Here is a 13,599-nt window from a genome sequence, read left to right as displayed (position 1 = left end):
GTGTGAAAGGTTTTTAACACCCACACATCTGGTTCTGATCAATAAGCATCAAACACCATTACTAGTCATTAGATTAAAAAGCTAAAGAACAAAACAAATGAAAAAGATCATTCATACTTTTTTCTCATAGAAAGAAAGCAAAGATAATACAGATTTTAAAAGCTTGAATGTAGTAAAGAGGTCTCAAAGGGTCTGTGAGTAAGCAGAATTCTGCAAGCTTTAAAGCAAGTATATAACATATCCAAAACAACTAATCTAGAACCCAAATCCAGGTGGTGTCAAAGAAAGCTTCATCATGACAAAACAGTGACAATTAACATAATCTAGGAATTTGAAGTTCTTGTAAATTACTGATTTATAAAGGAGTTAAGGTAAACCTTTAGGAAAATGGGCTCTAAAATGCAAGAGATATGTATTTAAATTACATCAAAAAGTATCTGGATAAGTAACACCAATTGTTTATTTAAATATGAAAGCCAAGATACTTGGCTTTAAAGCACTTCCCCCAAACAGAAAGACTGAATAAGTCCTTACCGACTTCGGAGCCACCTGATGTATAAATTTTGCCCTCTGCAGCACAGGCAGCAAGGCTGTCTCGAGGTGTTGGGGGCCCCAGTTTGGAATACCAGCTGTCTTTCACAACATTATAGCAGTCCATTCGTTTTATGGGGAAAAGCTGAGAACCACCCAAAATGTATACTACGTTGTCCCAAAACACACATGCTGCATCTCTTCGTTTTTCAAAGGGGCAGCGGATGTCTGTCCAGCTATAATCCTGTAACCAAAAAGGACAGGAAGTTTTTAGCAAGGGAAAAATATAACTGGAAAGGACAAAAAGATATAGTTGAAAAAATACAAAATGTAAGAATGTGTTAATTTACTAGAGTGCATACAAAAGATCTTTGGCTTGGGGCTGGCCTTGTGGTATAGTGGTTAAGTTTGGCACACAGCACTGCTTCGGTGGCCCAGGTTCGCAGGTTCAGATCCCAGGTGTGGACCTACACCACTCATCAGCCATGCTGTGGCAGTGACTCACATACAAAATAGAGGAAGATGGGTACAGATGTTAGCAAAGGGCTAATCTTTATTTTTCATTTATTTATTTATTTCCCCCCCAGGAAGATTAGCCCTGAGCTAACATCCACTGGCAATCCTCTTCTTTTTGCTGAGGAAGATTGGCCCTGAGCTAACATCTGTGCCTATCTTCCTCAATTTTATATGTTGGACTTGCCACAGTATGACTTGATAAGAAGTGCATAGGTCTGTGCCTGGGATCTGAAGTGCCAAACCCTGGGGCACCGAAGTGGAGCATGTGAACTTAAGCACTGCATCACTGGACAGGCACCTGGCTAACCTTCCTCAAGCAAAAAAGGGAAGACTGGCAACAGATGTTAGCTCCCAGTGAATCTTCCTCAGCTAAAAAAAAAAAAAAAAAAAAAAATTTGGCCCGAGACTCTCATCCAATTTAATCTTGTGTGATTTCTTCAGAACGTTGGTCGGAGCAGAGGGCAAACAGAAGACACTGACTGCTTTGGTTCTTTTCTGGATCTAAAATCAACTTTAATACATTTGGATATATCACCACCACCACAGTCTTCTATTCTTTCTGTTACTGAGGTTAATAATACAAGAAAATTCTAAAATAAGTGGTTTTATTATTTAAAAAAGCTTTTTTTCAAATATAAATACCTCATCCTTTCCCTGCCAGATGCATAGAGTGATATAAAGAATCAATGGATAATACAAAGCTTAAGCTGCCATTATCCTACTGATGCCTAAAGCCAGAAGGTATTATATGGACTTCTGTAAATATTCAGTTGAGCCAGTGTAGTCAGCTGGACTCTTAAAACTGCAATATTTATTATGAAATACTTGAGTAATCTGTTCTGAGTAGCCTGGAAACTCCCTTTTTTCTTCCCAATGATTGCAAATGAGCCCCTATCAATACCTCACAGCAAGGGCTGTGCACAGCACCACTGTTTCCTCGCTCTGTGTGATGACATCCAAGACACCTGTGCCCTTCTATGTACTCCCAGAGCTATAGCATCTTGGACCCTCCCCTTTACTGAGCAAGGAAGCTACTGTGTTCCTGCTGCTTTCTGAAAACGGCTGAAAATAATTAGGGTCAGAGAGACATCCAAACAATTCCCCATCTCACTGACCAAAGCAGTGTGTGATTATTAATGTTGAGTTGCTTTGAGAAAAGTCGACTGTTACCTATCATGCTAGTGTGTCCCGTGTTTCAAGCATTCATAGGACTAGATCAAAGTATCATGGAAGATAAGGAATGGTCTCCCAGGAAAAAGAAGAGCCCCTGACGTAGAATACTTGACTCTTGGTGATGAGGAACATTCCGCTTTTTAGGTGCCCAGAAAAACAGAGCCTTAATCCCTTAGGACTTTGTGCTCAAATTAGGATCTATGTATCTCCCTGGATTACTCAGTGGTAAACCTACTGGTAGGCATGCAAAACTACAGTATAAACATAACATCTTCCTGAAGCTTCAGTTTTACTCAACGGACACTGAAAAACTGGGGAAAAATATTTTTACTTGTTTTCTTAGAGAAACTGCATACCACAGAATGAAAGAAAGAGATAAAATAATGACCACATTCTACAGGGAGCAATTCCTCAAAGGTGAACTAAATGATTCTTTTACATATTCTGCAAATCTACACCTAATTCCTACCTGACACAGTTCACTAGTGAAGTAACACAATTTCATTAATAAGATACATTGTTAACTCAGTGAATCTCAAGTCTTGTCACTCTTACACCCAATTTATTTGATATTTGTTATTAGAAAGCAATACAGAAACTTTGCCCTATTTCTAAAGATGTCTTCAAGATCTTCCTTAATTAATTTCAGGATGAGAAAGTTGGTCATATATTCTTTTAAATGATCTCCAAGATATGCTACTCTTCAAATTAAAAATAACTGCCCACGCAGGAGCTGGGATTAAACAAACAAACAAAATACTTTTTCTTTTAGCCAGATGAGCTTAAATATTTAGACACTAGGGTATGAAGTTCCAAAGAATGAAATAATTCTGATGAGTCTGGTAACAGAATAGCTCTAACTTTCTAATGCTACTCAGGGATTGGAGTAGGGAATAAATGGGTGCTCATATGTACCTGTCATAAAGGGCTTGGTTATGCTTCAGATTTAAGAATTAAATTGCTGTCTTTGCACTATAAGCCTAAGGGAAGAAGTGTGTATGTGGTGTGTGCATGTGTGAGAGACACATAGGAATAGACACATGCTTCTATCTACTTGCAATCTGGATTCCAATTTCTCTAGAAATCCTCAAGTTTTTAAATATTTCCCAACTCTCCAAATACTGTCAACGGTCATTGTGCATGTTAGATACTAAGGCTGATAAATGCTAACTATGTATAATGTTCTGCCTACTAGTTCTTCTTCTAGGCAGATAAGTAAAATGATCTCTGCAAGAATTTTTACCTAGAATCTGCAAACCAGACTTTATTTCAGCTAAAATTTAGTTTTACACTTGGGCTAATTAAATACACCTGTCAGGAGTTAAATACACCTGTGTTTGAACATCTCTGGCTTTGGAAGAGTGTCTATGGGGGGAGGGGAGCTAATGATCTTCTTTTCCTTATATGTACATGGGTAGACCTCCCTGGGAAGTCTACCTAATTCCCCCAATCTACCCCTCATCCAAAATAGAGTACTCAGAAGGGAATTTGATGTTTGCCTTTTAATAACTTGTTAAACTGCCTAGGAGATGATGTACGTAGATAAAGAAGCAAGGAGAGAAGGGCAAAAATAGATGGGAGGTGAGGCTTGTCAGCTCAGTGGGTATGAGCACCGGGCCTTACCTTAGTGATGAGGCCACTCCCAACCTGGGACCTGCAGGTGGAGGGAGGGCCACTTATGGCTCCCTGCACTCCTAGGCTACAGAGCAACCTAGAGGGACATGCAGCTTTCATGTCAGCAACAAAATGGATGAAGCACGAGTCACAGATGGGGAGGAGTATGTGTGTAGGCAGAGAACTGTTACCCTAAAAATCTAATTTAATTCAGGTGAAGTTTTATTGAGTATTCCATGCAAGGGTCTGTGCTTAGCTGCTGAGAAGATATGAAAATGAGAAAACTGGAAAGCCTGGAAAAGACGCAGGTAGCAAGATTTCTTAAGTTTTGAACTATCACCTACATACGCGTCCATACATATACACAGGCAGACACACCCAGGTAGAAAGTCCTGTCTTCCTTGGTCCTAGTCAGCCTTTCTTGTCTCTGCTGTGATATAGCACATTCTAGACTTCTTTCCAGCTCAAGATTCCTTTCCTTCTTGCAGGCTTCCCCGATTTCCTTTTCCTGAATCCCCACTGCACTGAAGTGGACTTGATGACTGAGCACTTGGTCACATCTTGCCCTGTGTTGTCTTCCAACTGAAGTACAATGCTACAGGACAGTGTAGTCAAAGCATGTGCTTCTTGAGATGAGGGGCTGTAATATTTTCTCTAATTGCCTCAAGGCAAAAACATCAGCCTGCTATTTTCCTTGAGACTACGGATTGATTTTATATAATCAGTAGTCTGAAAGCACATGAATCCTCAAATAATAGAAACACGACAGATGTAGATTTTAATAATGAAGACAACTAAAGTCCAAACTAAAAGAAATACTTTTTACTTCTAAGACTGGAGAACTTTATTTTGCATCATTTTGAGAGGAAACCAAGCCAAATTAGGGAAGACAGAGTCTTAGAAAAAAAAGAAAGCAAAATTAACAAAATGATAAAACCATAGATTCCTTGCAGAAACCTCAAAGAGGTAATCAATTTGAATTTAAGATGATCAAATTATAAACACTTTCTCTTAAGCCATTATATGACTTAATTTCTAAACGCTGTTACAAAAAAATCAGAACTATGGCAACAATCTATATAGAAAGTAGGTTTATGCCAGATGCCAGAACATTCCTAGAAGTAGTTTCATGAAAATTACATAACAACACTTTTGGCTTCCTTCACTTCACAAGGTCACAAAGAATATAGCCCTAAGGAGCTCGGAATCTTGGGTACCAAGCTGGGCTCTGTGTGGAGGAGCCCTGGGTCTCATCTAAGTCACTTAACTTCTCAGGGACGTTAGTGTTCTCATCTGTAAAACAAAAAGACGAAACTAGATGATCTAAGGGCCCGTCCCTCTCAGCCCTAAAATCCAATGATCTTAGGGTCCAAATGACGTAGAATGTATCACTAAACAAAGAGCTACTATTAATTTATTCATCACTGAGCACTTCCCTTTCCAGGAACTATGCTGAAATACCTTAAAACATTTTCTTATTTAATTTCCTCAATAACTCTATGAGGTAATATCCCCATTTTACAGATAAGAAAACTAAATCGTAGAGACGTTAAGCCCTTTATTAAAGGTCACAGAGTAAGAAAGTGGTGAATCCAAGACTGAAGTCTACCACCTCCAGACTCCAAAGCTGTGCTCTTAACCCCTGCACTGCCCTGCTTCTCTAAAAATCTTACGGAACACTGGATTGGGAGTGGAGCAAGGGTTCTTCTTGTTCCTATTGTTTTTCTAGCTAAGTGACTCTGGGCACTTGACTTGACACTGAATGACCTCAACAGTCTCATCTGTAAAATCAGGAGGTTGGCAGGATGGCTGCTGAGGTCCTCTACTGCCTCCACATCTTACCACTTACAAACACAATGCTCAACTGGCAAAACCATAGCTTCTGTGAAAATAGGGATTTTCCCCATGTCTTTGTGTGCTATCTGGCCCAGGACTTAGCATACTGAAGGGAATGTTTTTATTGGGTGATAGGTCACATTTATAGAAAGGTATCATCCAACAGAGCCACCTTCATTCTTAACCTTCCAAAGGGCAGAGACTGTAGATGCTGCATCAGCTCCTGGTCCGGACCAGTTCCTCACTGCAGTGCTGTCTTTAAATTACACTGACTCCTGTGTGCTTCTTGTCACTATGGCTTCTGGTCCTGCAGTGGCTGCAACACCGAGGAACAGGGAGAGCTGTCACCAACCAACACACATTACCTGGGGTTAGGGACCAGGATTACATCTCCTTTTTTGGTAAATCTAAATACTTGCCATTTATATCCCTTTACTAGAACAACTGTTCTCCTAGGAATTTACCCTGAAGAAAAAACTAGATAGTGTACAAAGTTGGCATATACAAGAGTGTTTCACTGCAGGGGTATTCTAATAGGGAAAAACTAGAAATTGGCCAAATATGCATGAAGAAGATAGGTATTAAATAAGCTACGGTATATCCTTATGATGGACTACTCTGCAGCCTTCAAAAGGATGGTATTTTCACTACATGAAAATATCTCCATAATATAATACTGAGAGACTAAAAAACGTTTTGCAAAATAGCATGTATGGTATGATCTCATATACTTAAAATGAGAGGACTGGAATGGTGTTCACTACCTATTGATAACTGTCTTTCAAAATTGGGAGCTCTTTGGCTTCCTCCTTTATATCTTGCTATATTTGAATTTTCTACAATGAGCATGTATTACTTTCTTTAAACAGAAAAAGTAAATGCAACAATCAGGGAAATGGTGCCAAAAGTATGGTACAAGGAAAACAACTGCTTCTAACAGCAGACGCCTATAATAATAAGTGTTTTAACAGAAACATGAAATGAAAATGAATTTAAGTCAAAGGCCTTAAGAATTGAAAAACTAAAACAGCTATCATACTATGAGGCTGAATTCCAACTACAGGATGGATCAGAGTCGTTGCCTTTCTTTCAAATGGCATGTTTATTAGAACACTCCAGTTTTGCAGAAGTAAACACTTGATTGTGCCATTTTGAAATGCACTCATTTTCAACAGGGTTACACAAATATTTATGGAAACATATTAACATCCCAAGTCCAGAAAGGGATTAATAATCAGCCATTAGGAGAAAATACTCCTGTAACTTAAGTTCTTCAACAAATAGAGCATTGTAGCTAGAAAAAAAAACTTCCATAGTTGGGGGAGGGCATGATTGTGTTGTTGTCAGCTGTTAGATAAAATTCAGAACAATGAACACAAGAATAGGCATTTCTCAGCTGTTAAAATTAGCGAGGCATCTGAAGTGAGGACAGCGACCAGCTCAAAGGGAATTGCTAATTAAGATTAACTGCTGCTTTATAAAGTAACAAAATGTTCTTCCCCTCCACTCTCAAACCAAAACCACACCACCAAAAAACAAAACTCAAACCTAAACTACTCAGAAATTTGAGTATGAAATGAAACTCAGTCCCAAAGTGAAACCTGATATGGATATTATGCTCAATACAAGCCGTTGTCCTTTGCGTAGAAAATAAATGAAACGGTAGGGAAGAATCCCAGTGTGAGCTCCCCGCCAGTTACCTCAACACAAGATTTGCCTTTAAACAGACTTGACGTGTAAGTTTTAATCTCGGCACAGCAAAGGATATCTGTTGCCAATCTTCCTCCTTTTTCACGTGAGCCACCGCCACAGCATGGCCAATGACAGACAAGTGGTGTGGTTCTGTGCCCGGGAACCAAACCCGGGCGGCTGAAGCAGAACGTGCCAAACTTTAACCACTAGGCCATCGGGGCTGGCTGCAAGGTATACTACACTTTAAAGATTGTCTCAGATCCAAAAATGCAGTAACATACTCATTTAATAAAATGTTCTCACCAACGGGACAAACAGCCACTCTGTGCTCACATGTGCAGAGTATAGGAGGCAACACAGAGGGACAAGAGGTTTGGAAGAGGTAGGGAAGGTGAAGGGAAAAAAGAAAATGGAGATGATGGTAAGCCTTTCTACATTTAAATACAGGAAAATGAGAAAACCTAAGGATGTCACAGAGAAAATGACTGAGTGAATGAAGATAAAGAAAAGGAGGGAGTCAGAGGAATATAACTGATATTCACACAAATCCTGAGATTTAAACTGCTTGTGTTCAGACCAGAAAACTGAAGTTTAGAAAGTCTGATTGACTTGTCTAAGGTCATATACCTAGACTTGAAATGCTCTTTCTACAAAACTGCCTTCCTTTAAAAAAAAAAAGAAAAGAAAAAAGGCCTTACAAAAGAAAAAAGAACAATGACCTAGTCCTTCAGTTCTCCCACATGTCTATTTTCTTTTTCAAAGCACAAAGTTAGGGGCCAGCCCAGTGGCACAGCAGTTAAGCGTGCATGTTCGACTTCAGCGGCCAGGGGTTCGCCGGTTCTGATCCCAGGTGCGGATATGGCACTGCTTGGCAAGCCATGTTGTGGTAGGCATCCCATATATAAAGTAGAGGAAGATGGGCATGGATGTTAGCTCAAGGCCAGTCCTCCTCAGCACAAAGAGGAGAATTGGCAGCAGATGTTAGCTCAGGGCTAATCTTCCTCAAAAAAAAGAAAGAAAAAAAAGCACAAAGTTAGATTCCATTCAGTTAAGTAAATACTCTGGGAAGCGTTTACAAAAAATTTTAATAATCATACTTATCAGGCCAAAAAAATGCATTCATACTTAGGATTCCATATATTCTTGTCTTTTCTCTTTCTTCCTATCAAAACTCTACCAATAACTTTCCCTCAAAAAAGCCTCCATGAAGCTTCCATAGACAAACCCAATTTAGGGGGATCTCTTCCTTTCACACCACCTAGGCCGTCACTGTCTATCCCACATCGGACATTTAACTGGCTACGTTCAGTGGCCGCCTCACTGCCCTCAGCTTCTGTGTTCTCTCACTGCCTCATGCTTCTGTGTACAGCTCATGCACTAGGAGTTGGAGGATAGGACCATGATATACGTGTCTTTCACATTCCCAGCTGCTACCCAACCCATAAATTTCAAATTCTAGATGAACTGTGATACTGGTAAATATATGCTAAAATGTTGTTTAAATTATACTTTTACAACCAGTTAACTGTACAATATGCTGTCATACAATACGCTCTGTTGTTTGTAACAACTGAGGATAACTATTATACCTGATCACCAATTTTCAAGGAAAATAATCCACACCAAACCTATCTGAACATGATTTAATACTTCTAGTTATTGTGCCTCTGGGTCATTGCATGAACAATTACCAGCGGTAGCTGACCGCAATTTTCAGGTGCTATGCCTTCTCTGTTGGTTATTCCTCTAACCCTGCACTCATGTGCCTGCTACCCTCCAGCTAGTTCGAAGATGGCTCGAGTCCCTTAAAACATCACCCCACAGAGACACCATTCCTAGTTACCTCATCCCTTTCCACTTACAGCCCTTAATCAAATAGCTATCCTTCTGTTTCCACTCTCTTGGAGCCTTTTCAGGGGACTGATCCATTAATTTACATTACTTATGGCTGGCTGTGGCTTATGGAGAATGAGTTTGATGTCATTCCTTCCAGGGTTAGTCATGTTTTCACTGGGGTTTCTTGCAGGTGCAGTGACTTAACACAAAAGGAAACAGATCCCTGAAGGTGGGAACTTCAGGCACTGCACCCATGTGGGGTGGAAGGGGCCATGAGGTTGCTTTTTAGAACAACACTATAAAACAGTATGTTATGGAGACGCTTGAAAAGAAAAAGACTGAGACTCTCAATAACCCTATTTTGGAAGAGACTCTAGGAAGCCAGAGCACTGCACAGTTTACCTCGGAACGTGTTCCAATCTCTTCTTCTATATGAGTGTGAGGACCACCTATCTAACCAAACTGCTTGGAAAAAATCACGCGTGAGGAATACTTACTTTGCACGAGCTGTAAGAACACCGATTTTTACCCTAGGTGACTATTATATCGACAACTAAGGAAGCTTAAGGGATACCCATGACAACACGTACTTGCATTCCAGCAACGTCAGTCCCTGGAGCGCACAGCTATGGGTCCATGCCACCTGGGATGACTGCTGCCCATTTTGGACATTTGTTCCTGCAGGTGTTCCTGATCCTTTTAACAGTGCTCGCTCTCTTACTTTAGTGCACTGCTTCTACAACACTCTTTTGCCTGCGGCAAACACTACTGATACACGCTTAAAAGCCTCATTAATTTTTAATATAACATCATTTTCCTTAAGCTTTATACTCCTTTTATGCACATGATCTCTTAAAATCCTATGCGATGTGGAACTGCTGGTTTCCATCCTGCTCACCCTGTCTCCGCAGTGAGGGCCCATTTAAGAGGGAAGGTGGCTATGACACTGTGAGAAAAGGCACCGTTTTTCCAACAGGAAAATGTGTCCCGAGTTGAATTTTATTTCTTTTGATTTAGGGCCCAGCCAATCTCATAAAACCAACTGATAAAATTGTTTGTGAAATGCTGTACGAAGTTATACTGGTTCATTCATCCTCACAGACTTGAGTACCCACATTGGGTGGGACACTAAGCTCAGTGATAAGTCTACTGGAGATTTCTGAGTAAGAAAATGTACTCAGGGTACATCTTCCGAACATGATGGTTCCACATAACGGGGCACCATGGTTTTCTGCCTTTGTAACTTACAGGCTCTGGCCCTCACTCCTTGTTTGTTTTTGGCAGGGCATATGCAGAATCCTTTTTTCTCTAGAGCAAAGTCTCCTAATTCTCCACCACATAAAGTAGCCAGCCTTCCAAAGCTCCGCAGTGGTGGAGCTTACAAAGCTCTAAACTCTCAGAGCCCATTGTTACACTGACAAGAAGAGTCCAAATAAAAACTGGTCAATTAAGTCAACTTTTATTTAGGCATCAATACCATAAGACATTCCCATCCTACAATTTGAGGACACCAATACTAAGAGAATAGAGCACTGGATACAGATAAATAACTCTTTTAGTAACAACTAAGCACTTGAAAACTTTAAAAACAGGGACAGGTGGGGAAGGGGAGGCTGAGCAGGCTTTATAAAAGGACCATAACAAGAACAGTATCATTTCAATTCAATATAGCAACCAAAGACTTCTTTTTCTGTTAATACTCAGGAAAAAATTTTTCTTTCTTATCATTTTTCAATCAGCAATTAATACAAATATTTGTCTCCTCTCATCAGCTATCCAAGGAATATCTAAAGATAACAGTTTATAGGGATATTGGCTTAATTCTGGAGAATTCAATTAAGTAGTACTGCTTAAATTGTCCCCTTTGAAGGAAATCAATTCAATGAAAATGACCATTTTTGGCTGGTATAGGCCACACACAAGTGGATCCCATTTAATACTAGTTAAAATCATTTTAACATTTCTGAAAATATTAAGTTCAGGAATTTTAAAATAAAACAATTCCTACACAGTATTTCTTATTAAGCAGTCTATTGGAATTGAATAATGAAATAATGTTCATTTTGGGAGATTCAAGGTTAATGAGAATTTATAATGAAATCAGCCCCCTAATTGTTTCATATTAGAAATAACAAAGACTAATCTACTTACATTAAAATACTATATACAAATAATAGTAAATAGTGAAAGTCTTTCAAGATGAAGTTTTACAGGAAAAAAAAGAGGGGAGGGGCTGGTACTTCTAATAGAAACATTTAATAAATGAATGTGATTCTAAGAGTGTTAGTGTCAGGAAATAAGGGATAATTGATGAAATGAGGATGTTTTTATTGGTAATTATTGCTTCAATTATTTTAATTTTTCCACCAGAAGTCTAAAAATTTGTGGTTGAACATACAAAAGATTAATTACTTATGGACCACTTTTAAGAGCAAAGTAAGACATCAAATGAGAATTCTGAAGTTACAATCTCACTTCCAGGCTCGTGTAGAACATGCATCTCTTTTCAACTGTCCAATAAAAAAAAAAAAAAAATCAAGGAAAGTGTTAGAACTACAGACCAAAAACAAAGTGCTAAGAGTCATTCCACATTTGCCTTATTCTAGAAACAATGTTACACTGCCTCTTAAATTAAATCAGGACTCTCCGTGTCCCTCTGTACATCACAATAGCCATCTACTTTATTTTAGGGTCAACTATTTTATACAAAATCTTGGTTTAATTGCGTTTTAACTGCCAAAATCAACACCATAGTTAGGTTTTGGGAAACAAGAAGGGTGTAACTATTAGCAACACCTGAAAGCTTGTGGTTTGTAGAATTCTAATTTAAACTGCTATGATTTCAGTTTTTGCTTGGGGAAAAAAAGTATATTTATCATTTTCCTGCTCTTAGCTCAAAAAGGATCCTGAAAAATTAAAAAACACATTAAATAGCCACTGAGATTTCAATAGTATTAACTTTACCTGGTGTAAAACAGATGTGTAGGTGTATCAACCTCTTAAGCATACTAACATTGTGCTTATTGGATTGTACTGCACAGGCCATGAAGCCTCATCGTACCTGCCAGTCACCCAGTCTTCTACTGAGAAAGGAAGACAGATGTCTTTAGGAAAAAGTCAGGCTACATTCTGGAGATGGAGGAATGAATCAGAGATAGATGTAGGAGCTGAGAGCAGCCCAATAAGAACAGTCCAGATAGGAATGAGTACAATCTAACCTGATCCTGCCTCCTTGAGGAGGTGGTGTTGTTATCTGGCAGCATATATATCCTGAGTTATGACGCTAAGACTTACGGCAAGAAAGAGAAGCTGTTGCAAGTCTCCTTCTCTACCAAATTAGGGGAGGAACTGCTGAGACTGGTGACTCTGATGGTTGGAGCAGGGCCAGACGTGGTCTTCTTACTGGACTAGATTAAAATCACCACTACAACTTGGCCTACAGCTAACAGTTTGGCTAATGTGTATTGCTGTTCCTGTCTGCCCAGTCCATTAGATGGAATTTCTTTTCAGCTGGCAGGGAAAATAAAATAACTTCATGATCTGACCTCGAGGATCTCTTGACTCTCTAGCTCTGCCATAATCTAAGCTGCAGGAGTAGGCCAACCTACTTTAAGCAGGTACCATTTCTTCAGGAAATAGCTCCTGGCTGGCTGCTAGGTTCTGACAGCAAATGTCTGACACCAAGGGAAACCATATGACCACATCATTAACCCATTTTGACTAGTTTTATCTGATCTACCTAATTACACAGATAGCATGCCTTCAACCAGTAATGTGGTATGTAAACACAGACTGGGCTTATGGAGGTCCCAAAGGCCCAGAATACCTAAAAAGGATAATCACAACTCCTACCCAGTACCTTCACCTGATTCATTGTCTTAGCCCTCAACCCAGGTTATGTCTTCATGGTGGTGTTCCCTATAAATCAGCTGATAAATCTGAGACTGAGTTTGATTCATTTGTGATAGTAACAGCCAAAAATGGACTGCTAAAGCATTATAGCCCCTTCAGGAATGGTACTGAAGGATAACACGATACAGAAGAAACATATTCTGAATTGGCAACATTTCAAGCAGTTGCTTTTATTGTCCATTGCACTTTTCAGGAGAGAAAGCCTAAGGTCAGTTTTTATCAATTCCTGGACAGTGGCTAATGGTTTACCCAGATGGATGTAGATTTGAAATAAGCAAGAATGGAAGATTGCTGACAAGGAGATTTGAGGAAGGATAATGTTAGATGGGCCTCCAGAAACTTATGTCCCATGTGAATTCTTATCAGATTGCCCAGAACTGCAGAAAAGTCTCTTAATAATCATATGGACAGGACTGCATCTATATCTTTCCTCCCCAATTGGATGCTTGCTCAATGGGCTTCTGAGTGACCACAGTGGCAGTGAGAGAG

At 39.5% G+C, this 13,599-nt stretch overlaps 1 protein-coding gene across 4 annotated transcripts in view; it reads right to left on the bottom strand.

Moving 5' to 3' along the window:
* KLHL7 (kelch like family member 7) overlaps positions 1-13,599 on the bottom strand; it is a 63,581-nt gene that overhangs the window by 7,875 nt on the left and 42,107 nt on the right. For all 4 annotated transcript variants that reach the window (XM_001498016.6, XM_014739088.3, XM_023639359.2 and 1 more), the window contains one exon: positions 535-775. In XM_001498016.6, coding sequence (XP_001498066.1) covers positions 535-775 — 241 coding nt within the window. The remainder of the gene's footprint in view (positions 1-534; positions 776-13,599) is intronic.

Source organism: Equus caballus, chromosome 4, assembly GCF_041296265.1.
Source record: "Equus caballus isolate H_3958 breed thoroughbred chromosome 4, TB-T2T, whole genome shotgun sequence".
In the NCBI taxonomy this organism is placed as follows: Eukaryota; Metazoa; Chordata; class Mammalia; order Perissodactyla; family Equidae; genus Equus; species Equus caballus.
The sequence above is the reverse complement of the archived record's forward strand: the minus strand, read 5'-3'. Positions and strand labels throughout refer to the sequence as shown.